General features: G+C 40.4%; 1 protein-coding gene and 1 long non-coding RNA gene across 2 annotated transcripts; one reads left to right on the top strand and one right to left on the bottom strand.

Moving 5' to 3' along the window:
* The first annotated feature begins 1,822 nt into the window (after positions 1-1,822).
* On the top strand, positions 1,823-27,775 carry LOC116038719. The gene is made up of 4 exons (XR_004102159.1): positions 1,823-1,832; positions 2,817-2,823; positions 8,674-8,677; positions 27,691-27,775. It is a non-coding gene; the product is annotated as an uncharacterized LOC116038719 (long non-coding RNA).
* Positions 14,691-26,773, bottom strand: LOC116038718 (overexpressed in colon carcinoma 1 protein homolog). The gene is made up of 6 exons (XM_031283311.2): positions 26,457-26,773; positions 21,687-21,711; positions 19,142-19,177; positions 18,457-18,536; positions 17,486-17,516; positions 14,691-17,363 (listed from the first exon to the last, which is right to left on the bottom strand). The coding sequence occupies exons 1-5, from the start codon at positions 26,494-26,496 to the stop codon at positions 17,512-17,514; spliced, it is 186 nt and encodes a 61-aa protein (XP_031139171.1). The 5' UTR covers positions 26,497-26,773; the 3' UTR covers positions 14,691-17,363; positions 17,486-17,511.
* Positions 27,776-27,870: the final 95 nt, after the last annotated feature.

Genomic DNA, 27,870 nt, shown 5'->3' with positions numbered 1-27,870 from the left:
GCTCTCTTGTACTGGGGTGGAGGCAAAAATCTAAAGCCAACCTATTGACTCTGTTTTGTTTTAATTTGGCTGAATTGACCACTCACGTTTATTTAGTTTAATTCAAAAAAAAGTCGAGACATTCTCTTGAGTTAATACCATGTAAGTTGATACACCAATGACTAATTATATCAAATATTCTCTATAAACAAAGATAGCACATTTCAAGCTGCGGCAATGGTATGAAATGGAAATGGCATACACTTCCTGTCTCCTAAGTGGGCGTGGCCTTGTCTGTAAGTGTAGTGAACGTTGTGATGAAAAGTTATATTTGCATCATTGATTTATATTTTCTTTTGCTAACATTAGATATTTACACAGCTAAAAGCCATCTTTGGCATGACGAAAATTTGTTATCTGTGGCATTTGAACACATTAGTTGATGTTAGCTTAGCTGTGTCTCCAGATATTGTGAGAGTTTGATGCTGAGACAGAAACAGGTCTCCAACAGAAATAAACACAAAATATGTAGCTTGTGAGAAATGAGTCCAATATTTACTTGATGATGGGTCAAAAGAATCACTTATTATCTGTGTTCACAGTCACTTCTCAAATTGGAATCAAAACACTCAGGACCTGCCGCTAGTCTCCTTAAGAAGTGTGGCAATGGCAAAACCCACATGACACATATTTAGGAAATTACTCTGAGTTGCGCTGTCTCGCTTCTAAACCCTCTCTGATTATATAAAGATCTTTAGGTCTTTCGTATCCTTGTTTCTGCCTGTAAACGCAGGAAGCATTTTATCAACTCTCAAACCCAAATTCAATGGGCCTTGATTGAAATGAGTCCATTAAGTGAACATCAGACTGATGAAGAAGCCTAATAATAACATCTAATCAAGAAAATGTGGATGTGATAGTGGTTAAACGCACGTCAAGGCTGCGCTCAGGAAATAGGAAGTGAACACTTAGTGCAGCTGTGAACGGCAAATTGATTTTCTCCTCGGAACAAAAGCATAATCCTACTGCCTGCAAATGTAGTGCTCCACCATTTCTGTTAACAAAGAACAGATTAAATGCTTACAACTGAACATACATGCTTTAACACACACTGTGAGCTAATTGCATACATGCATGTGGTGTTCACACTCACCATTCTCTACCGTCAGCTTGACTCGATTAGCTGTTGTGGTGTGTGCAGCCGCTCTGCTGATGAAAGACAAGGAGCTTGATCTGTCACGGCTGCATGGGCATTACTTGCACAACAGTTTACACAACAATGGAGCACTAAAGTTGGCCTTCATTAGAGGGATTAGAGGCCTAATCTAAAACACTGTTCAAGTTTCTCATCTCAAACCCTAAACAGACTATCTAGGGGGGCCCTTCCCTCCTATACCAACCATAACATCTCAGACTTCAAACACTCCATCTGTAACCCCAACCTCTGGGTGCTATCCCCTCTCTCATCGACCCCTATCTCAGAGCAAGGGGTTGCAGAGGGTGATGGCCCCATGTGATGGTGCAGCTGTGGAATGATTTATTGCTGGGTTAATTGTTAGGTGAATGGGAATTGTACCCATAGGCTGCTAGCTCTGCTTTGATAACAGGTTCACCTGTTATCAGATTGTAGCATACAGTTCATTAGCATAGTCTCTCTGGAGGACTGAAGGCCATGAAGGGAAGGTTAGAATCCAGGTAATAGCGTGTGTGCTGCTCTATTTCAGTAATTAAGGGTCATTTGTTTTGGACTTCCTGTTCTGACCAGCTGCATGATGTACCAACAAGCTGCAAGGATCAACAGGCAGCCTTCTGATGACTGTGACCCTCAACCCTGTCATTCTGTCTCTCATGTGGTTTAATGAAAAGACGTATTTACCCGTGTTGCTATCTCGCCATGTGAATAGTTTCGGTTTTATGTGCTTGAAGGTGCTTGAGGTTTTGAGAAATACGTTCTTACAGCTGCAACCCTAAAACATTAGGGAGTTGGAATTTTGTTTGTGCATCTCAAAACATTGCTAAAATTACAACTAAATATCTCAACAGCTTTCCAGAAACCATTTTCCTATTATTAAAGGAGAACTCTGGGCAATTTTTACGTTAATCTTGATCGCTATACTTTTTTGAGTACTGTCTATAGCAAAAACCATGAGCCGAATTGGTGCTAGCAACATGGAGCTTCTGTAGCTAATGCCCAGAGCTCCCGTTAGCTAAAACGGCAGTTATGGGGGCATAAGCTAAAGAGTGCCTTTGTGCCTCTTAACAGACTCAAAATGCTATTAAAATGTCTGTGCAACATGAACAGGGCCCTTACATGACAACAAGATGCATTTAGCAACTTAGCCATTGTTGAAATTCGCATACCCTGTTAGCTGCTAGCTGCCGTCTAGGATGAGTGAGTGTGTTCAGCCAGGCACCGGTAATCATAAATATCCATTTAGTTTGCAATCCATCTGCCGTTGGTGAGTAGGAGTCTTGTCCGTGTCGATCGTTGTGGTTTCCTTAGCTGGGCTAGCATGCCCTGCCGGTGTCCCTGCCTCTGCTTCCTCCCCGCCCTCCTGGCTTCACGCGGCCGACAACAATCCAACGAGCGCCCGCTGGTCTGGTGGCTGTCTTCCAGAAGACCGTTCAAGCCTTCGCCGCGAAAAAATGTATTTTATTTCCCCCTCAAAAATAGGTATTTGAGCACTGTAGTGGTTATGACCATATTAGTGACTATGCTACATGGAAACAGACTTATGGTTGGGTCCTGTACAGTAAAATAGTGTTTTAGACGGCTAGCTGTAGTCTCGCTAAGTCCCGTGGGAATTCAGTTGTAGCAGGAAAAAGGTAAATAGTAGTGTGCAGGTTGGAGGAGCGTAGTGTGTGAAGAGTGAAGATCAGAGTTGTTCACAAGGGAAGAAGTTTGGAGTAACGTAACTGGAGAATATAGAAGATACTGAACACATGGAAGAGGCGTTTGAGTTTGATGGTCGTCCTTATTTATTCGAACCCAAGTATACAGACGAAGAACTAGCCTCACAAGAGTTGGAAAGAAGGAGACAGACAGAGGGGCAACTGGCAGATGAAGCATCTGGTAGATGCTTCATCTGGTAGATGCTTCATCTGCCTCAAGGACACGGATTTCAGGCAACTGGTGGTGTTTGTGTGGGTGTTGTGACCCAATGCCTACCGCGGAAGAAAGCCTGTGCTGTAAAGAGTGGGATCTCATACAGCCAGGTAACGAAAACTGTGTCACCTGTACAGAGGAATTTGCTATTTACCTTTTTCCTGCTACAACTGAATTCCCACGGGACTTAGCGATACTACAGCTAGCCGTCTAAAACACTATTTTACTGTACAGGACCCAAACATAATTTGGTAAGTTTCCATGTAGCATAGTCACTAATATGGTCATAACCACTACAGTGCTCAATTACCTATTTTTGAGGGGGAAATAAAATACAATTTTTCGCGGCGAAGGCTTGAACGGTCTTCTGGAAGACATCCACCAGACCAGCGGGCGCTCATTGGATTGTTGTCGGCCGCGTCAAGCCAGGAGGGCGGGGAGGAAGCAGAGGCAGGGACGCCACCCGGGCATGCTAGTCGTTCACGTTAGATCGACACGGACAAGACTCCTACTCACCAACGGCAGATGGATTGCACGCTAAATGGATATTTATGTTACAAATACACACGGGACTGCAGCGTGATGATTATTACCGAAGCCTGGCTGAACACACTCACTCATCCCAGACGGCAGCTAGCAGCTAACAGGGTATGTGAATTTCAACAATGGCTAAGTTGCTAAACGCATCTTGTTGTAAGGGGCCTGTTCATGTTGCACAGACATTTTAATAGCATTTTGAGTCTGTTAAGAGGCACAAAGGCACTCTTTAGCTTATGCCCCCATAACTGCAGTTTTAGCTAACGGGAGCTCTGGGCATTAGCTACAGAAACTCCATGTTGCTAGCACCAATTTGGCTCGTGGTTTTTGCTATAGACAGTACTTAAAAAAGTTTAGCGATCAAGATTAACGTAAAAATTTCCTGGAGTTCTCCTTTAAGGATAATAATTATACATTTTATTACTATAGCACTTCAAAACAGAGTGGCTCAGAATAAGAGAGATCCAAACAACAACAAACTGAACCAAAACAATAAAATTATCAATAAATCACCGGAAAGCCGATTATAAAATATTTTAAAAAAGAAACAGCGTCTAAAAAGATAGTGGTGTGCTCAATGAGTACATCTTGGGATGCACCCAACAAACAAATGATGGTGGCTCTTGAAGATAAATCTTGAAATCGTCAACCACGTGCAAAAGAACAAACTACAGGCACTCATGCATTTATTTTTTTGTGTTTAACAATTTTTTTATTTCATTTTTTTAACAGAATACAAAACATACACCTCGCAACATGGAACCTGGGTCCCTGCAATCCGACATAGGTTATCGTGTATCCCAGTCCAAAATTCCTGAACCTTATCACAGGTACATAGGACATAAAGTACGTTTGTAATTGGCCATCCTCTGTCTTATATTTCCAACAATTTAGTGTGTCTTTCAGACCAATTCTAAACAATCTGGAGGAAGTCCAATAGTAGTGATGCATAATCTTGAACTGAATGAGGGGCACCCTCAAATCACATGACATAGTTTTAATATTCACACAGATTCTGCCCCACTCCTCATCATCCAGTGTAATACCCAGATCCCTTTCCATGTCTTCTTGAGGGCTTATAAGCGATGGAGCCTGGACAGCCCTATAGGTTCTGCATAAGCATAGAATAATACCCAGAAGCCTCATGACCTTTTCCATATTTCAACAACACCTTATCTAAACATTCTGCTGCCTTCGGGGATGAAGAACTGGATCCAAAAATCCCCACTAACAGATGTCGAAGTTGCAAATATCTTTAAAAAAATAGAGACCTATAGGGATCCCAAATTTGTATGAATTGTATGAAACACTTTGTGCTAAACAAGGGCGCGGGAAGCAAAATTACGAATCCCACTATGGCCACGCCAAGACCCGCCCTACGAAGCAGCTTGATTGGTTGGGGTTAGGCATTTCACCTTGAGTGGTTAAGGTTAGGATAGCCGATTGGTCAGGGGATTGGACCTGAACAAATCATGTTATGTTGCCTTGCGTAAGCATGGACGCCTGGCCAATAGTAGCTATTGAAGGACGGGTCTTGGCGTGGCCATAGTGGGAACAAAAATATCGCACATCACATATCGGGGGTGCTGAGGGTGCTGCAGCACCCCCTGCTGGCAGGAGCTGGATTTTTTTATTATTATTATTATTATTTTCTATAATTACTAATTCACTGTCTGACATTATTGATATTTTTGTATATCAAATGATTGTGAGTGAGTCAAGTGATGTGACTTGTTGAGAAGCGAGCAGGCTGAGGCTAGTTGACTGGAACTAGTCACAAAGCTAAAGAGAAGGGGTTCCGTCATGCCAAGGGAAAGAGTAATGCCTGTAAGTATGATTGTTTTCATTGCATATGTTTTGTGTAACATTATGACATGTCATAGGCCATTTAGTTTTCTGCTGAAATGATTTTCTGTTACCATAAGAACCATAGCGTGGTTTCGGCTAATAATAATAATAATAATAATAGAAATCAAGTGTGTAGGCCTACGGTTGCTATACATAGGCTATTCTATGTGATTTACACGTTTAAAAAAGCATGAATAAGCTGAAAGAAACTTTAGTAGTGTTTTACAATTTTACAAAATTAATAAATGTATAGCTAGTGAAATAATTTCACTATTGGAGTTGCTAAGATAGAAACCGCTGTGACGTGGTTAGGACACATTTGCTGTGGAGAAGGCACAAGTTAGGCTATTCAGAAATTGTTGGCGAGGTCATTGGAGCCTGATTATTAGCATATATTTTCAAGCCAAACATCTCTGGTGTGGTTTTAACGATCAGAAAAGTAATTTACCTTAGCTATACTGAAATAGGCTAATGATGTGAAGTGCGCTTCTGTGGGGTTGGGGTGCGCGCAGTGGAGTCGGAGTGGCGAGTGCTGTCGCATAATTGTGGAACAGTGGAATTTGTGGCTGCCCAGGACTTTTCAAAAACTTCACACTGTCAAAATCCGACACATTCCTGGGGGGGAGAAATCGCCAGGTCTTTTAACTGGGGAGGGAATAAGATACCCACATATACGATACCTTGCTTTGGCCCCTGAAATGTACCTTATTGGAAGGCTGTTACGGGGCACTGAACTGTTAAAGGTAACACTTCTGACTTAGACCAATTTACCCTATAACCTGAAAATTTCAAGAAAGAGTCAATGATCCCGAGTAGACAGGGTATTGATCTGCTAGGTTCCGACACAAAAAGTAATATATCATCCACATAAAGCATAAGTTTGTGCACTACACCTCCTACTATAACACATGAGAAGTTAGTCTGACCTCAGCACATTACACTAAAACAATGTACATGGCTAGATACTGAGGCTCTGTTTTTGTAATTTGTGTGAAGTAACCCTTTAACAGAAAGTAAGTAAGACAGAATATGAGAGCTCAAATTGAAACAGAGAGGGAGAGAGAGATCTGACAGCCCTGTTACTGTAGACTGAGCAGAATAGGAGTTGGTATAATCAGTCCTCCATCTCCATCCATCTTCTTCCGCTTATCCGGTAACGGGTCGCGGGGGTAGCAGCTCCAGCAGGGGACCCCAAACTTCCCTTTCCCGAGCCACATTAACCAGCTCCGACTGGGGGATCCCGAGGCGTTCCCAGGCCAGGTTGGAGATATAATCCCTCCACCTAGTCCTGGGTCTTCCCCGAGGCCTCCTCCCAGCTGGACGTGCCTGGAAAACCTCCCTAGGGAGGCGCCCAGGGGGCATCCTTACCAGATGCCCGAACCACCTCAACTGGCTCCTTTCGACGCGAAGGAGCAGCGGCTCTACTCCGAGCTCCTCACGGATGACTGAGCTTCTCACCCTATCTCTAAGGGAGACGCCAGCCACCCTCCTGAGGAAACCCATTTCGGCCGCTTGTACCCTGGATCTCGTTCTTTCGGTCATGACCCAGCCTTCATGACCATAGGTGAGGGTAGGAACGAAAACTGACCGGTAGATTGAGAGCTTTGCCTTCTGGCTCAGCTCTCTTTTCGTCACAACGGTGCGATAAATTGAGTGTAATACCGCACCCGCTGCGCCGATTCTCCGACCAATCTCCCGCTCCATTGTTCCCTCACTCGCGAACAAGACTCCAAGGTACTTGAACTCCTTCACTTGGGGTAAAGACTCATTCCCTACCTGGAGAAGGCACTCCATCGGTTTCCTGCTGAGAACCATGGCCTCAGATTTAGAGGTGCTGATCCTCATCCCAGCCGCTTCACACTCGGCTGCGAACCGATCCAGTGAGTGCTGAAGGTCACAGGCCGACGATGCCATCAGGACCACATCCTCTGCAAAAAGCAGCGATGAGATCCCCAGCTCACCAAACTGCAACCCCTCTCCACCCCGACTACGCCTCGATATCCTGTCCATAAATACTACAAACAGGATTGGTGACAAAGCGCAGCCCTGGCGGAGGCCAACTCTCACCTGAAACGAGTCCGACTTACTGCCGAGAACCCGGACACAGCTCTCGCTTTGGTCGTACAGAGATTGGATGGCCCTGAGAAGGGACCCCCTCACCCCATACTCCCGCAGCACCTCCCACAGTGTCTCCCGGGGGACCCGGTCATACGCCTTCTCCAGATCCACAAAGCACATGTAGACCGGTTGGGCATACTCCCAGGCTCCCTCCAGGATCCTTGCGAGAGTAAAGATCTGGTCCGTTGTTCCACGACCAGGACTGAATCTGCATTGTTCCTCTTCAACCTGAGGTTCGACTATTGACCGAACCCTCCTTTCCAGCACCTTGGAGTAGACTTTACCGGGGAGGCTGAGAAGTGTGATACCCCTTTAATTGGCACACACCCTCTGGTCCCCCTTTTTGAAAAGGGGAACCACCACCCCGGTCTGCCACTCCTTAGGCACCGTCCCCGACTTCCACGCAATGTTGAAGAGGCGTGTCAACCAAGACAACCCCTCCACACCCAGAGCTTTAAGCATTTCTGGACGGATCTCATCAATAATCAGTCCTGTGGCATAAAATGCTAATTTTATTTGTCTGTTTTGAACACATGAAAACCTAAACCAGACTATGGAATCTAAGAGAGTGAGGTAGAGACGGAGGTGATCGAGTACATGATGGAAAATCAGCTGCCACATTTTTAACAGTGTGATTGGATTGGTTTTGGCGTGGCTCTACCAACGCCGCCCTGGAATCTATACCTTTTTATTATTTCCCATAATGTGGGTACTGGCAGAAGCACACAGAAAAAGGTATCCCTGTGAAACCATGCAAGCTGTGAAGTAATCACCCAAATACGTCCTTGTTAGCCCAAGTCCAGTTGACACTCACTGGGCTTCTACCCAAGCTAAAAATATGTCTCCTTTTCTTTCATCTCTCCTCCCTTTCATTCTGCACGTGAGAGCTTTACTGGGTGCTGCTGGTCCGTGGCCTAACTGAGGCCTAAAGCCCCCATCCTGTAAAGTAGTGGGATGCCAAGCATCCTCTGATTTACAGCTTGGAGCACACGCTATGCCTTTGCTCCTATGGGCTATAAAAGGCAAATGAGAGCGAAATGTCCAGATCCCACTTGTTATATTAACCTACATTCTTTCCAATGGAGTAGAGTGGCTGCATGAACTGACTATAACCACATGGTGGAAAGAGGAAAAGCTTCCAGGGCGCAACAGAGAGCCCATGTGAGGGGCAGATTGGAAGAGTTGGGATAGAGGTCTGATAAGATGCTCTTGCACACTGTATATAGAGCAGTCAATAACATTCCTTTTCTGCTACACAACACAGGCTCCACATCCTTGTCCTGTCTCAAATAATTTTAAATATTTCCTCAGGTGTTTAAGGCAGAAACACATGAGTGACAAGAAGTCAGTAAGAGAAGAGCCAGTGGGATCCATGTTCAGGTCTGATATGAGCAAGATTCTACAGCTATACTAGCAGCTCTTTCAGGCTGTTCTGAGTCACAGCAGTGCTTTAAGCTAAATGCTAAAATGCAGATGTTTAGGTATAATGTTTAGAACCCTCAACTGCCTTAACCCCACCCGTTCCTCTCAGAATTAGCTTTGCTATGATTTAGCACTCTTTCTCACTGGCCTCTGGAATGCGACGGATGACAGATCTATTTTCCTACATTGTTTCACCTGCTCTAAATGGAACCACATGCTGCACAGGACCGCCTCTCCTTTGTCTGTAATTGGAAGCACATGCACAGTAAAGCCAAGAGTAAAGCAGAGCCGCCACAACCAACAGGCCCTCCACCTCCTCTCCCCCTGGGTCTGGGGTGCCACATTTTGGTCCAGGCCAAGTGGCAGGCCACAGTGCATTGAACTAACTGACCTGGCATTACACGTCAAATTAAGTTCAATGGGACAACTGTATCGTGTGTCCTGCGAGTCTTTCAAGCCCTCGGACTGAAATTTGAGTGACAATTGAGAGTCTGCTGAGGAAGGAGGCCTTGACATTAAGTCTGAAATGCTTTGAGAACACATGCAGTTACTGTATTGTACATTCGCTACGGTCTGTGATGTCTGGACAGGACAGGCCATGGATTCAGGGCAGAAGTATCACCAACTCTTACATCACTGCAAGATTGCATAAGGGAAGAATGCATGATATTTATTAACCTCATCAGTCACGTTAATTTACCATGTTTGTCAATGATATATGGAATCATTTAGTGGTATCCAGAGGGAGAGAAACAGAACTCTCTATATTCAACGAAACCCAAGGTTTGTTGGCAAGGATTTTTAAAATATTGTATCTATTACGGTAACTGCTCAATCACATTTTCTGTATATTTTATTTTCCCACATGACGATCTAACTGCTTTCTGCACATTTGTTGACCTAAAAATTGTCAAATTTAAAGTCCCCATCCACTAAAAAATGTGTTTTGATTATTGTTACTGTCTTTGGATGTTTGGATCGTCACTCTGTGAGTGATGTACTGTATGTATGATGCTGATGTATGATGTACAGTTTGACTCTAGAAAGATGTTTTGAAATTCATCTGCTGAAGGGGGAAAGTCAGTACTCACCTCAAATCTAGTCAAGTCAATCATGTGCCAATATGCTACTTGCACAAGTGGGTTGTGGAAAAAACAAACCTCTATCAGTGGAGTAGGTCGGAAACAGTTTGTGTCCAAAAATTCTGAAATGGAAAATAGTTGCATATTCATAGATTCAGGATTTTTCTAAATAAAGGAAAAAGAATAGATTTGTACGTTCATTGAACCTTTTTTTGTAACAAAACACAGGACACAAATTATTATTCTAAGCATATTATTTGTATATCTCAAAATATGTTATGTTTGGAGGGGATTTTTTAATATATTAAAGGTAAAAACTTGAAACAAACAACCAATGTTGACAGTGACCTCCCTTCATGTACCTAAAACCCCCAAATTTGAAGAAAAAAATACTTAAATCAATAAATCAATGGTAGCTATGGCTCTGCATGTTGGTATGTCAGCAAAATAATGTGGTGAATTTGATTATCAGTGAGGTAGAGATGTTTTTATGTCCTCTTCTTTCTGAGCCAATTGGGAACATTAAATGAGATGTAAGGCATGCAGGTTTGAAATACAAATTAATGAAGTTAGGGGTTGGTATTTCTGGAAATATTTTTGTAAACTCACTTGGCAGTAAAGCCCTTCTTTTCCTGTTTGTCTCAGTACAAGGCTAAAAGGCTAGATAAGTCATTACCGGGAATATTGGGCAGACAAAACACCCTTTTGTCCGGTTTCAGCCTTATTATTGTGAAAACCATAAAGCAGTGTCCGTGATTGAGCCTGACATCGGCTGTAAACTCATCAGAGCATAAGTTCACGTGGACCTCTAAGTGGCCTGATTACCATGGGAAAGATGGCAAGTTTTTTTTTCCACCAAAACAGTGATTAGCACCCTGTTAGAGTTATTGGGCTAGATTAGTGACTCTGGCGCCAAAGATTAGTGCAACCCTCTGGGATCACAAGTCAACTGGAGAAGATTGTGAGAGCTGCTGGCTGGCTTTCACCATTTTATCACTGTATGTATAAGCAGCTGCTGAGGCTGTGGGTGCAGGAGAAGGACATGCTTCTCACTTTTCATGGATAACACAGAGGGAATGTACTGTAGATACCAACCAAATGTGGTGTTTAGGTGTCCTAACTTTTTCTTGCTAGCTGCAGGGTTGAAGCTTGGGCTGTGCTGCAGTGACATCTACTGGTAATAGTTGGAGTTACTAGCTACATAGGTCTAATTTAATTAGGCAGGACTGTTTTCTATCACAATAAATACATGATTTTGTTTTTCTGTTTTTGTTTATGCTTCTTTTCCAGTGGTGACAGTATGGTACATGTTCAAGTAAAAGAAGAAATGAATGAATGTAGAAAAGAAAAAAATTAAAAGAAAAAGTCTTTATTTTTCTTTCTTATCATTTTATCATACATTTGGATAAGTGAACTAGGTTTTAGGTAACATAGAGACAGCAACAGAGAGGAGTTGATCAGGGGAAACACCAACATTAAATTACATTTTCAGCTGGAGAAAGAGCAGCTGTGTGGTGTGCGGCTGTCTTGGTGGGCCAGATGCTCAGATGATCTGATTAAGGATGTGTTCTCAATCACGTAGCCCTCACAGCTCATGAGTACCATGTTGTGGAAACTGTAGTTTGTTTTTAAAAGAAAGATAGCAAGTCAATGCCTTTGTTTGCATTGGCTCAACATGTTGTTGAGTGAAATGTCACACTCTGCAATACTTGATGCTATAACCAGTCATGTGGTTATACAGTATAAACAAAACACAAAGTTTTCATTGAATTATTAACATTCATGTAAAGAGATTGCTGAATGAAAAGTGTAAGAGTGCCTGTCAGGAATGCTTTACCTCCACACAAATAAGATTGAAACAGCTGTATCCCCCAACTTACAACAATCTTTTATTTGTCTAGGATTTTAGATATCTCAATAAAACAACAATAGAAACAGCTTTCCAATACCCATTTCAAACATGAACACCAACCAAACCAGTTTTTCACTTCAGCTATTATAGTTTTACACTCTGCAAGTACAGAAATAATCCACTAGATAAGAATAAGCATAATTTTATTATCAAAAATGCTCTTTCTTAAACATTTGTTCAGGTTTTATGGATATAAAAAAATACATACATACAATGTGTGTTGTTTACAGTGCATGGGGGGGGGGGGGGGGCAATAGCCTTGAATTATTTGCTATGACATTTTTTTATCTAATGCCAATATTGAGAATGCCACATACAATATCTGAGCATATTGCAACTGCAGTAGGTATGGGTAAGGTTGGGGAAAGGTCGTGATTATGGCAAATAAATTATTTGGTTGTATTTCGGGAAAGAGTTTGTCTTTACAGTTAATAAAAAGGTGCGTGTTAACCACCCTGACTTCCAAACCTTGCTGTGTGCCTAGCTAGATATAGCGTGTGCCACTTCCTGCATTAACACTGAATGTTAGCATTGTGGGCTGTAGATTTGTCCATAATGCATGCAATTCCTAGGGATACTGGGCTGCAGGTGGAAGCAGAAATGCAAGAGACAGATGTAAAAAATGTCAAAACCTGGGCACATAAAACCACTCGAGGTAAATTAGAAAATATGTCTTCTTGTAATTTGGATGAAACATCCTTTAAATTTGAGATAACAACACATCACATACAGAGTAATGTATTACCATTGAGTTTTTGTTATGATACTAGTTGTGCATATATAGGCTGGTTGTGGTGAAATGAGTCAATTCTCTACACCTCTCTGTCCCTCTGTGACTGACCTACATTTTTCAGTGCTTAGTTACTGCACCTACTGCATAATATGATGTGGGATCACTGGAGGGGCTCAAACTGCGGCTGTGCAATGAGAAACAGGAAAGAGTTAATATCTCCCCTCCACCTCCTCCATGCACTCCCAACACAGTCAATTACCGAGATGGAAATGTGATTGATCTTGTTGCAGGTGGACAAAAGACCTCGGTTAAATAATGACAAATGTTCTCCTCGGCAATCCTCACTTGATTTTGTCAGGCAGGCTGTCTTTGAAACTCGCTAAGAACACATGTAATCCCTCAAGTCTCAGGCTTATTGATTACAAAAGGCAGATGCATTTCAACAAGGACCACAATCAATAACCACAGCTGTCGTGGACAATATAAAAGTCTTTAATCACAAATAATTGAATCAGATGTTAATGAGTTTCACAGAGGCAGTCAAGTTTTTTTTCTTCTCCTCATGTCAGCATCATTGATGAATAAGGTGATTAGTGATTTGAGAAGGAGTGCATTGACATTCATGAGGAGCAGGTAATTTGTGCACGAATGATAAAAAGTACAGTGTGAATGAAAGACACAAGAGAAAATAGCCTACAATGAACAAACCCGATCATTTCAGTCATTACCTCTTATTATCATACAGCTGTCAACAGCATAAAGAGACACTGGTGGGTTTTTAATGACCACTCCAGGTCTTTCCAGTGTGTGAAGAGGCATTTCAATAAATAAAACAGTTCACAGCTGCTTTGACCTCAAGTAGTTTCTGTGATTTCCAGCATTTATGTACTACAAAACCTGAAGGATCTTATGTTTCCAAACATTAAAAGAGTAGTTTGACCTTTTGGAGAAATATCTGAAGGGTTCATTTGCAAAAACAGATGTCTTCATTTTTTTTTTTTTTATTCAATCCACGGAATATCAATTTAATTGATGTTTGGTTGTTTTGATATGAAATCTTAATTATTATTATTTTCTTTTCATGAATCATGCTTTTTTATTGTGAACTCAAGGTAATATTAATCAAATTCCTGCTGGTTTGTTCCGTTTTATAATGGCTTTTATCTGTTTTTACAAATTGACTCTTTGTTTGCTTTCCTGTCAAGAGTTAGATGAGAATATTGATACCACTCTGAGACATGAACGTGGTATCAATCTTCTAATCTAACTCTCGGTAAGAAAACAAATAAATGTATTCCCCAAAATGTCGAACTACTCCTTTACAATATATGTTATTTCTCTATGAATACTCAACCTCTACAACATTCAAACAACATGCACAGCTTTTTACAACTATCCCCACAATGTGCCAAGGTGATATTTGAATACAGAGGACTTGACTTCAGACTGTGTTATTCATCCACATTTTGTCCCCTTCTCCCCGTTAGATTAATTGAATAGGGCAAAGGCAATGAAATCCATCATATACAGGAGGAACAACCATAAAGGGCAAAGAGGGGCTGATAAAAGAGGGAGAGACAGGCGGCACGACACACTGTAAAAACCAAAGGCCTCTGTTAGGGACTCACACAGGGAAACTGAGGCAGCAGCAGGGTGAAAATGTAGACATCAGAGAAAGGGACATAAAAAATATAACGTCTCAGGTGCGGTTCTAAATCAATGTGCTATGGTGCTGTAGCACACTGAAGCTCTTTTTATAATATGCTGTAAACTATACAATACATAAAGAAGCTATTTGTATGTGTAGTACATTCTGTCTCTACCACAGGTGAACTGTGTAAACGCTGCGACAATTTGAGCTGACAAATGACTTGCAAAAGTACATGAAATCCCTTAGTATCAATGTAGCTGATAACCGGTGACACAGCTTGGCAGCTAGTGGGCGTCATTCTGAAAGAAATAGACAGGAACAGTAAACAGTAAGCTTGTGTTCAGGCATGGTGAAAGAAGTCCCTGTTTTTATGCGACTGGGCAGTCAAGCCTACACAAACACACAGGCATGGAAAGCGTTTTGTGTAATGCGGAAAGAACATCTCTTGAATCTCAAGTGTTTAAAGTTGGCCTATTTCCACCCTCGTCTAGGGCCCTGGGGAGTGGAGGATGTTGTACATTCATTAGAGAGAGCTGTCAAGAGCCTGGCTGACAAATGACCTTGGCCCTTAATGCCCACCCAGCTGTAATGTGTTTTTTCATGGGGACTCTGTGCTGGTGATATTCTATAGTTTTCTGATTGTCAACAGATTCCATGGGAAAAAGCCTACAACAATGAATTGATCCTTCTTACAAATATACAGCCACAGTTGTGGTAGGTGACATTTTCCTTCATGATGGGCATTGTAGATGATTTGTAGTCCCATATACACTGTCTTGCTGCGAGTGAATACTCATTAGAGCACCAAATGTGTATTAATCCGCAGCTGAAAATAGTCCCCAACAAATGCATTATTCTCCTGACTACTGTTTAAGGTACATTTGCTAAAAACTACAGTGCCTGGGAAAATAATAATTAAAAAAATGTAACAATATATATTTAATATGTTTTTACCTTGACTTTTTTCTTCAGTGGGAAGAATGGGCTTGGTGCTGAGTGCCACAGAAAACCAAAACCCCAAACAGGAGAGTCATACCGGATCGGACATCGCCCGTGTCAACAAGGACAGGACGCAAGGTCAGCAGGGGGATGTCATCCCCCCTACAATCCGAGGTTGGGTACCAAGCCCCAAGAAAAGACAGGCTTAACACAAGGGCAGCTGAAAGTAAAGGGCAGCTGAAACACAAGGGCAGCTGACTTGAGAGAGATGATCATAAGTGAGCTGGATACCTGGAGACCACCTGGTCGATTAACAAGGCTAAGAGAAAGAGTACCCTAGAAGATGTGATGTGATGAAGATGTTTTCACTGAAAACAACAAGCTGATATACACAGCCAAGCATCTCTAGTGAGATGCTTGGCTACAAGATGAACATAGTACCCTGCATGGAGAAGGCGGCTAGAAGCTAAGATCAAGATCGGAGGGATGAGGAAAGCGCCAAACTGTCCATACCAGAGGTAGTTGTGATAGATGTAGCAGCAACATCAAGAAGAAGGAACATGAGAGGCATGAAATATACCAAGGGCTTAAATCGGAGCTAAAGAAGATGTGGAATGTGAAGGCAACAGTGGTTCCAATGGTAATCGGAGCACTCAGGGCTGTAACCCCCAAACTGGGGGAGTGGCTTCACCAAATACTGCGCAGAACCCTCAGGCTCCCAGGCCTGTGGGGATTTATATATATAGTGTTTTCATGGGACTTGTTGACAATAAGAAAAATACAGCAAAGCACCAGCTTTATCCTTCAAGGATTACATACAGAAGAACAAAGTTCAGAATAAAGTGTGATAGATCATTTATAAAATAGATTGTAATAGAATCAGTTACAAAACAAAGTCAATAAACTGTAAGAAAAATGAGGAACGATACAACACAACCACCACCTCTGCCTGTCTTAAAATGTTTCCTTTTTGACAATTTTTTGCAACCGAACATAATTTAATGAGGCGTTTTTTGTTTTTGCTGTTTCACAATAGATCGCATTTCATGTTGTTTGATACAAACAAACTGTGTGACTTCCGAGAAAGATTGCAAGAGCTGTGTGAATTACCCAGAAGCACTAGAATCAGAGCTCTTCAGGGGGAAAACAACATGCTGCAGAGAGCATGAGGGCGAGAGAGAGATCATCTAAGTATCATGACTCATATGCTGATGTTACACAATCAGTCTGGGGCACAAGTTAAGTGTCGACACCAGGTACGACCTGGTTGATGCACCCAGGACATTTTGGACATTGATTAAAACACTCTTGATATAACTTAGTTATTAACATTTAGACTCATCATTAAAAACAATGTAATTTTCTGACTCTTTAGTTGCAGCAGGTCCCTGATTGAAATCAATTATATTTTCAATAACCCCTCTGTTCTCTGATGCATTAACAGGAATGTGTTTGCTGCTTTCTGCGAAACTCCGATTTCTCTCGGTCTCTCTAACTCTCTGCCTCTGCCACACAATGAATCATTGATGGCTTCTGAGAGAAATAACTGAGCAGTGATTATTATTGCAGAGGGCTGTTGGGAATGTGTGTGTGTGTGTCTGTGTCTGTGTCCCAGACAGTTAGTTAGTTATTTGGCTGGGTCCCCTTTCTCCTCCTGAGAAAGAAAGAGAACGTTCCAGTGCCGTCACCGAGAAGCCAAGATGGCTGTCACAATGCCCGTTGCTGCCACCCACAGCCAGTCACAGGGTGGATGTTTGTCTGCTCCGATGCCCACATTTTTTATTTATTTGTTTTGCAGAGTGAAGGGTGATGATGGATGCCGTATGCAGACCTCTGCTGTGCGTCCCTGTGTCACTGTGCCACCCATGACTCCATGAGGCAGCGTCCTCAGATCCCCGGCAAGCTGTCCACATCCTCGCTTAATGACAGTGTTAAAGCCTGAGATATTATTCAGTGTGTGGTGAGCCAGAATAGGAGCATTTACATGCTCTCTGCTTGTAATACGAGTGTCTGTAGCTGAATGAATATGCAGGATCCTGTTGAGACAAAGGACCGAGTCATTGACTTTCATGTGAGTCTTTGTACCAGCTTCACTTTAAGAGACAAAATACAGAATAGCAGGTGATGAGCTGAACAAGCAGCCTAGTTTTTAAAGTACCTGTGTTGTGTTCCCTTCAGTATCTGCTAGTCTGCAAGAGGGGGGAAACAGAATCAGTGCCCGGATATTTATAGGACAATTATTTGACAAATTTCATGTTCTTGTGTTTCCGTCTCAATGTCAAGACTGTGCTCAAAAAACACACATGCACTCTTCCCAGCAGTTTGAACTGGAAGACCTCAGTGGAAAAAAGAGTCTTGTTGTGCAAGAGGATAAGAAAATGAATCAATTCATTATTATGTTTACCTCAATGAGCTTTTAGGACAAACATGAGACGAAAAACACAAGATACAAGAGAAAAGCCTTCAGGACTGCAAAATACAACAGCGAAGGTAGCAGTTTGTTTCTTAATACTGGTCACATTACAAAATTCAATGCCACTTTTCATATTGGTTCCATAGCTCTGTCAGAGAGGCAGTTAATTAAGTCAACAACTGTGTCAGACTGAGAGATCGAATAAGACTGTTGTGAAAATCAGTAACGTGCAACACTTAATAATAAAGCTGATAGGTGTACAGAAGCCCTGAGAGAAAGCCTCTTGTTGCCGAAATAAGGATTACAACAACAAACACTAAAAAACAATTTGAAAAAATTTGCCTGAAAAAACAAATCTCACTTGCTACTCATGGCTTTTGTAAAGGTGCTTATTGATTTAAAAAAACAAACAACAGGGAAATAAAATTCCTTTATTGACTACGCCATAGTCAAAAAAAAATTTTGTGAATTATATTCATCTTCACAGGTATGAAAACCCAAACTGTAATAGTAAAAAGGAATGCTTCTCATTAAGATTCAGTAAAAATAAAGGTCAAATAAAACCAGTAATGCTGTAGGCAGGCAGGCACATGGTTTCATGGGGTGGTGTCTCAGCCACTAGGGATTATTTCTCTACACCCTGAACTGCTTAACTACAAGCTGCTCATCAAATTTCCAGAATATGAAATGTACAGTACAGTGTTAAAGATGTTTACCTTTACATGTGGACTTGGACTGACTGGCAGCCACAGTGGTCAGGTCTGCTGGTAGACCTACATATACGCCACCATAGTTCCTGAGAGAGGAGGAGTCGAATGTAGCAATTAAAAGACATAGTAATGGTTTTAATTATGCTGTGGTGGTTCTCAATTGCATACAGTTTCTCCTTTTAGCAATGAATTAGCTCTTTATGTTTTTCTAAGTGTTCTTGGAAGATACCACACCTGTTTAAAAGTTGGACAAAGCAAAGGGCCCTACCTACTGTACCAACACCAATCTTGCTAACATAGACACCCCAACACCCATTACATAATTACATTAAGATGTTTTATATATACAGATAAAAAATAATTGGCCATAATCATATCTTAAAATAAAAATCATAACATCTGTTCTATTAAAGTGTCTCACAAGCCAACAGTGTGACAGTGAGCCAGCATGCACAATACCAGGACCCTGAAACCAAAGCCGCTAAATGGAATTGAGCCATCATTTATCTCATTATTTACACCTGTGTTTGTCAAAATGTTCTCTATTAAAAAGGCCTATTAATATTCACATATGTATGCCACAAAGAACAGTTTTTTGTTATTGCATACTACAAAAGTGTATTTATATGAGTAAAATGCATCCACCTGCACCATACAAACTAAAAGTGAAGAAAGAAATGCAGACAATTACCTTCTTTTCTCATCATCTCCCAAAGGATCTTCTGTCCTGATTGAGAGAAGAAGCACAGGTCAGGAGCACAGAGGACAACAAATAAACATAAGTACAGTACACACTGATGAGAAACATTAAATGAATACTTCATCCTCAAAATGATCATTTGTATATCAATTACTCACCCTGTGTTACCTTGAATTCTTGTTTTTCACATGCCTCCACGGTGAATGAAGAATCTCCATTCACCGTGGAGAATGAAATCTTCCGTTAAGCACTGGACTGGGAAAGTGCATTTGCTCATTTGCAGAGCTCTTTTGGGAATTCTGCTAATTCCCATTTGGGAGTTCTGAAAAACTAATGATCAGGCCAAACTGCCAATTTTTGTTTTAGGTCTGGAACAAGGCTACTGCCAGCCAATTTCCAATTAGCCCCGTTTTTAGGGGTTTTGTTCTTGGTTGTTTGTTTTTTAAGGGCTGACATGACGCTCCACCACCTAATTCACTGTTATTTTTCCAACAGTGTAAGCAAAATAATTATTCTTTTGGTGTGTGTGTGTGTGTGTGTGTGTGTGTGTGTGTGTGTGTGTGTGTGTTGTTGTGTAGTACAGTCTTAGAAACCGTTAGTGAGTCAGTGGTGTGCTGCTGTCAGCTCTCATGGGTCTTGTGCTGGCTGCTGAGATGGTTATCAAGGAGCATACAAACACACACACACACACACACACACACACACACTCTCACACACACACACACACACACACACACTCCCTTATTCCAGGAAATGCTTTGGAAATGCTGCCCCTCCCAGAGCTTTGATTCCTGTTGATGGCAAAGGACAACCTGTTCTCTACTGTAGGTACAACATTGAATTGAATTTTCTAAAGCTGAAAAAATGTATATTTTTTACCAAAAGAGTGGTTAAGCAAGAGTCTGTGGGCACCTGTTTAATGGTCAAGTATCTATTCATTTCTTTTATAGTCAATCGCTTTTTTTACAGTGAAGTCTGTGTTTTTTAGTATTGATATTCTGGTTATTTTGTTAAGCAGAGATGAGCCAACTTTAAGTAAATTAAAGCTTTTACTGCATTTATCAGTAAATATAAGTATAGATCACTATAAGTCTTCATTCTGCCAACATACAGTATCTAAACAACATTCACTCTCACATACAAATATAATTAATTTCCAAATCAAATTTGTATTGCATGTCATGAAGAAAATAACTATATTATTTAATATCACATATATATATGACGCAAAATACAACAAATTAAAGGAATGTTTTCATGTAAGTTTTGCATACTGTCCATCAGTGTTGAGTTCATCTATCTTCAATATCTTCACTGCAGCAAGGAAGTGCACAGGTACAGGCTATTGTTGCCCAACAGCCCGTTTGCCCTGATTGGATTACCTGCCCCTCTGGCGAAAGAGCCTAAATAAACTTTTCTTTCTTTCTTTTTTTTTCTTCTTTTTTTGCTGTTGTGGCTGCATGAATACGATAATACGCCCATCATTACTTAAGTTAAATCAAATTAAATTCACTATATCATTCAATCTTGCCCTCAGCGATGCCCTCTGCCCCCAGTCACGTGACTTTGTTGGATGGAGATTATGACAAATGCCCTGTGAATAGTAACCAAAAAAATCCACTTGAGCTTTGAATAAAGTGCAGCTTCAGCTTGTAACGTTTGCATCACGTCGCGCAGCATTGCCTTATATTAACGTAAAATGCTACGTTATCAATCAAAGCTAGTGACATAACGTATGTTGCAGCAGCAGGGGTGTTGCCTTTTTTCCAAGACAAGACACATATGTGTAAATCCCAACCTCGCTTGTTTCTTAAGTCTGCTGTATCAGTGAAGCAAATTGGACACATTGTTGTAGCAAGCTCTGCACATAAAAAGCCAAATCTTGTATAAGCAAATATCCAAAGAGCTGACATAATATTACAATATAAACATTAAATGGTATTCTTAATTATATTTATGCTTGAAAGGGATCTGAATTTCAATATTAAAGCTGCTCCATCTATGTTAAAACGCATGCCAAAGGTACAGTGCATAATTTCAATGTGAAAAACAAAAACAACAACAACAACAACAACAACAACAAAGTGTTGAGTGTCAAAACTTTATATAATGTAAAATGTGAAAGCAATGTTTTAAAAAACGCTCAAAGGCCCAATTCTTAGCGTATTTTTTGACCATATTAATTATATCTAAATTCATATTCATAATAAGGAATTTGTCTTACTGATTTAAAAAAAAGAAGAAATTAGCATTTTGTGTTAGTCAACTTATAAAATACAGGAAAATGTAGGTATTTTATTGCTGTGTACAACCATTATTTTAACGAAATATGTTTTAATTGAATGCTTTTATTTGCACCTTTACTATTCCTATATAATGTTTTAGATGAAAATGTATTATTGTATACTTGCATAACATCACTGTAATGTCAGTGTGGACATAAATACTTTGCTACAACGAATACTGCATGAATTCTACGTGGGTAGATGAATGAAGCTCTATTGAGGCGTAGTTAGAAAATGACTGATGTACTCACACATCCTTGGACACTTCTGCTGGCCCTGAAAACAGATGAAAAGAATTGGAGAATGGAGAGAGATTTAATGAATCTTCATAATGAAAAGTATTGAAGGAGGTGTGTTACTTCACTAACAAAGACTACCATTCAAAAGCCATGGAATGTGAACCATACTTATAAACAACAATAACAGCTTCCACTATTTTATGTCCTTGGAGGCCCTAAGCCCTGATAGTGGAGATAGCGAGAGGGGAGGGACAGGTCAGACTTTATCCCAGCAATGTAAATCTTTTGACCTCTCCCTCTGTTTGTTGCATATGAATGATGCGCTTCAGTTTTGCTTCTTGTGTGTTTGTGTAGCCTGTCCTCTTTTCAGGTTACATGGTGGAGATAAGGTTGTGTGGCTCAGGCTCTAGCTGTTTGCCAGTATCTGGAAGCTGCTTTACATCCTCCTGGATCCATTTTTTTCATCTTCACATTTTATGTATTAGTTGTATACAGTGTTGGGCAAGTTACTTCCAAAATGTAATACATTATAGATTACTAGTTACTGTCATTTGAGAGTAATTAGTTATATTACAATATTACTGTCTCTGAATTGTAATGCGTTACACTACTTTTGCATTACTTTTGAGTTACTTTCACCAAAATAACAGGGGAAATTTGATTTGGCAGCTAGCTTGTGAATTTCACCACCGGATCAATAAAGTCTCCTCTTTATCCACTTTAATACATCATAGATTATTCATATTTTGTATAATCAATATAAATATGCAAAGTAACTAAAGCTATAAAAAATAGATAAGTAAAATGTATAACAGGCAAGTAGGAGAAAATGAAAATACTCAATTAAAAGTACGACATTGTTGTAAAATGTTTGTTTATAGCACTTGAATAAGAAATTCATGTTGTTTAGTTTAAAACACTCTAAAGGAAATGTTCAATTATAGTGTGATTAAAACTCACTATTAACATTATTTACAGTACTTGATTTACAGCTGATATGTGAAAAGGTAGCCTAGTCAACCTTATTTAACAGTAATTTAGTTTTACTGTGAAACGTCACAGGAAGTGCTTTTATTTTGAAGTAGGTTACATGTCCGTCAGGCTCCAGTTGTTCACTTTCTTGTTTGTAAAACTGCAACATATTGAACAGTAAATGGTCACAGTAAAAGACAAGCGTTTTTGGTCGTCATTCGAAGCCATTCCACTACAGGCAGAGTTACTCTCCACGGCTGATAAAATGCAATGATATTTACATGTAGCAAGCCTCAACATTAATTCCCGACATGTTTATATCTGTCAGCTGCTGACGTACCGTCACCTGTTGGGACATACATGCTGTCCGTACTGTCTCTGGTTCTGGCTCTGACCAAGGGAACAGAAACAGGACAGCTCACTTCAACGCAGCGTAATAACTCCTGAAAATGTCCATATCGCAAATGTATCTGTCTCTGCAGTCATCTCAACCATCGAATACAGCGACAGGAAAATAATACGGCTTTTTTTTTCCTGTGAAGAAATGTGCGGTGTTGGTGAATTCTTTAAAAAAACAATGCACCACTAAATGTTGCGTTAAAATGCGTTGTAACTCGCGTTACTGAGATTGTAACGAGTATAATATTACCGAAATTTAATTAGTAATGCGTTATATTACTGCGTTACAGCAAAAAGGAATACATTACTGTAATTGCGTTACTTTTGTAACGCGTTACTCCCAACACTGGTTGTATATGGATTGTTATATGGATTGTTTATACTGTGAATTTAGTATGTTGGTTATTCTGTACACATAACATGTATTGCATTGCTAAAAATTATATATTGTATTTTGTGTTTTTTCATGTACCTGACGTAGCAAAAAATGCCTCAATGTCTATTTAGGCTTAGATTACAAGATGTACAAGCCTATTGTAGTCTTAGTTTATTTTGACGCAAATATTCTGCATCCCTATATTGGCCTTTAAAAATACACAAAACTCCAAAAAAAAAATACATACAAATAGCACAAAACACAAACAATAATAATATCAAATTACCATTAACATTTTAAAGGCAGGATTTATACTTCAGTGTAATATTTTAAGGGCATTGCCACTTGTATGCAAGTCAATTTGAGTGCCTAAGTTTGCAGTATATAATGGTTTTCAGTATTTACTCTAGGCTACTCAAACTCTCTAAATCAATTCACAACTTGCCTTTGAAGGGTGACAGAGGACATGTTGCAAACTGATACAAGGCATACAGTGGGAAATGCCTCGATTCCAAATGACACCCGTTCTCATGCTCATGCCAATACTGTTTGAGCATTTTATGATCCAACAAAAGCTCATTCCTTGCTGAGCCACAGGCCGTCCGCTAAACTTGATTTCAATCTAAATGAGATCACAATGCATTCATTTGGAGGATAATCTAACATCCTGCTTGAACGTACAGTATCATATTAATAGCGGGAGAACAAAAGCCTCAATTTTACCCTTCAATCATTTTTTCATGCCATTTTCCATTAGTGTAGAAATGTACCTTCAAAAAGAACACTACACGAATAAGATGTAACAGTAGGAAGCAGGATAATCTACATTTTACAGAAAGACAGTGAATTCCATACTAATAAAAGGAATGGAGAGGACTTTTTTTCACGGTAAATTATTGAGTCTGGTGACATGACACAGGGGTCTATTCAGTAGCCTGACAAAAGCTCATTCATGTCCAAGGATGCACATCTGGGTGCATAAGACAAGGGATGGCCAATGTGATATAGAGTGCACCGAGGCGGTCATTTGAGTTTGGTAAGCTTGAAATTTAAAACATTCTTGTATGACTTGAATCTTGAATTTGAAGCTAAGAACTTAGAATAAATGACAACATTTATAATGGCTTCTTACTGTATTATCATTATTTATCTTGTTATACATCAGCCTGCACTTATGGTTGCCCACAGGAATAGTTACAGTTGTTATTATATAAATCGTATAACTGCTATATCTATTAACATCTACATTATATCATGTTAGTAATGTTAGCAAGTAAATAAACACTTAAACATATAACTACAAATGTGTAGTGACACAATTATACATCTCCAGTTAAGGATAATATAAAACAGGAGATGCTTTTATCTAAACTGGACAGAACAGAATAGTGTGGGAACATTGGTTTGTGTTTCCTACCACCGCTAGGGACGCTTGTTCCTCCTGTGGGTCATATTAGAGGGTAGGAATAAACAACCTATATCTTTGTGTGCTTTGGATGACTTGTTGAGTATTTAATATTATTACAGGAGTTATAGATAGAGATTAATAGACACTTGTGTCTGCTTACACCTACATTATAGTGTGTTATAAGCCATTATTACATGTTTATATACTGCTTGATAAGCAGGTGGGTGATAAAATAGTGTTACCAAATAAACACTATTTATTACACGATAGTGTCCTTTAACTCTGGCCTGGTGTCAGCTGGCATGGACAAATACAGTGCAACCATTAGTCCATATTTGTCAAGTGACAGGATTTCACACGTCCTTGTCATTGTGCTGAACGCTGACCTCAAAGGACCAGAAAAAGACCTGCTGCACTGAAATAAACACAGCTGCTGATTTTCATAGACAAACAAGCCATGCTTACGACAAACCCAGACACCTACTTAGATGTTGTTTACAGACAAAGTAACCTTAAATGTAAAGCAAATGATAACACTGGGTCGCGTTTCCCAGTAGCAGTCTGTGGTTCTGTTAAAATGCCTGGCAAGCACTGATTAGGTACCTGCAAGCACACACACACGCACACACTCACACGCATGCACGCACAGACACACACACACACACACACACACACACACACACACACACACACACACACACTCAAACACACACCATACTGCTTTAATGGGCAGCGGTGGTGAGGTAATCCTGCAGATACTTCAATCTAATTATTACCTCAATTTGACTGTGGTGCCCAGAGATTTGTTCAGTATAATTTAAAACAGGTATGTATTGTATCAGGATAAATTACTCGTGTTATATATTACACATATACATAACCACGCAATCCAGTTTTTCTCCATTGAAATGTGTAGTTCAGGCTTTATGAATCAAACCTGATTGACAAAGGCGGGTGAATGTCACTAATGCTGCTTGACTTTTTTACTCAAAATCCATGGAAACTAGCGCAAACACATAAAGAGAAAGAAAAACCCATTAAAAAAAACTGTGAGCTACTGTATGGAGGACTTGTTTTTGTGTCAATGTAGACCTTAGCAATGTAATTACAGTATCAAAGCGTAACATTCCTGAGGCTTCTACTCTGGTGTCTTATACTAGAATATATGTTATGGGAGACCCTTCATGATCGACCCACCACTGCACGCATACAGACACACTACAGAGTGGGAGCCAGTATGCCACAAACTGATGAACATTGGTTGGTAAAATTTAATACGTTTTACAGTCATTTATTTTGAGACACAAACATTTATCATGATATAAGGCTGTCTATTTATTTATTTTATTTTATTATTTTTTATTTATGAATGAAATCAAGACACTGAGAGGTACACAGATAATGCACACACATGGACACATCTGAGGACATGTGCTAAATCCAAGGCTAACCCAACACACTTCATTTACATTCAAAACACCCTCTCCCCTTGGTGCGAATACAGTGACAATTCTCTCCCTCATACTCTCACCTATTATCAGACACACACACACACACACACACACACATAGATTATAGATGCACACATACACATTCCTTAAAACACGTATTCCCTAAAAACACTTACCTTCTGAGGTGTTGGTGGCTGAGGAATTGCCACAACCCATTTTGCATCGATGCAGCCACCGTCCAAGCAGAGCAGAGATGCTTAAGAAGAAGACGGAGGAGGAGGAAAGGACGGAAACCCAAAACACATTGGGAGAGGGGGGAGAAAGTGAGGAAGAAGGTCAAAGAAATGTCTCCCACTGTAACACAGGGATCTCCTTTGGTCGTGTCCCCCTCCCCTCTCTTCAGTCTTGCACTGAGACTGAAGTGAAAGCATGGAGAGAGAGGCTTTTATACACACACATACACATACACACACAGACACACACACACACACACACACACACACACACACTAGGAGAGAGGACGAGAGAGAGAGGAGAGAAAGATGCTATGCCCTCACATGATTTGCTCTTTTCCTCCACCCTGACACGGTTTCCCGGGAAACCGGGGGAAAGGAGGCGGAGGGTGGGGTGAGACTCAACCAATAGGGATCTCTGTATTTTTTTCAAAGGTGGAAAAAATGAAATGCATTTAAGGGGCATCAATATATCAGCTTGTGTGTATGTGTATGTGTGTGAGTGTGTGTGTGTGTGTGTGTGTGTGTGTGACATCCTGTAATATCCTCAAATTGTCTTTGCGTACTCAAACAGAGGACCTTTATTCATGCTTTTTCAAAAACAGACATACACACACACACACAGACACACATTGCTAACTTGTTTGAGCTCCTGACAAGCGATGAGCTGAAAAAGCCTTGAACAGTCTTGTAATGAAACCACGAGGGTCACGCTTAGGTCAGCTTAAAGTCCCCAATAAATTCCAATTCAGTCATGCTGTTGTGCACTCTGACAAGACTACTGCAGTCATATGAGTCAAGTTTAGACTGCCGGATGCATTTCATTTGCACTCACCATCAGTGAAAATAACTCTCAAAGTGGATGGTGTTATGCAATCTGCGTGGCTGACAGTTAAGATTTTTAAATTCTTATGAGAATTCTTTAGTGACGCATGCTCCATCTCTGACAAAGCCTCCAAACAAAAATCCGAACTTTGTGCTACACACAGACAGGCTAATTGTTCACTCAACAGTAGAGTTAGCCTACAGGATGAGCACAGTTTATACAGAAAAGTTGGTTTTCCACAGATGTATGAGATAAGATACTGTTCGATCCACCTTAAATGAATAGTTTGACTTTTTTGGGAAATACACTTATTCGCTTTCTGGCAGAGACTTAAATGAGGAGATTGATAAGGCTACAGCTAGCAGTCGGTTAACTTAATTTAGCACAAAAACTGGACACAGGGGGAAACAGTTAGCTTGGCTCTGTCCAAAAGTAACAAAACCTGCCCATCAACTCCCCTAAAGCTCACTGTAACATCTCATCTCATTTGTTTGATCTGTACAAAAAAACAAAGTCTATAAAGAACAATTC

Source organism: Sander lucioperca, chromosome 7, assembly GCF_008315115.2.
Source record: "Sander lucioperca isolate FBNREF2018 chromosome 7, SLUC_FBN_1.2, whole genome shotgun sequence".
NCBI lineage: Eukaryota > Metazoa > Chordata > Actinopteri > Perciformes > Percidae > Sander > Sander lucioperca.
This window is presented reverse-complemented; position numbering and strand designations above follow the sequence as displayed.

Coding starts and splice junctions, on each gene's coding strand:
- LOC116038718 (XM_031283311.2), bottom strand. CDS start 26,496: ATGGGTTGTGGCAATTCCTCAGCCACCAACACCTCAGAAG. Junction 19,178..21,686: donor GCAGAAGTGTCCAAGGATGT/GTGAGTACATCA, acceptor TCTCTCAATCAG/GACAGAAGATCCTTTGGGAG. Junction 18,537..19,141: donor GGAGATGATGAGAAAAGAAG/GTAATTGTCTGC, acceptor CTCCTCTCTCAG/GAACTATGGTGGCGTATATG.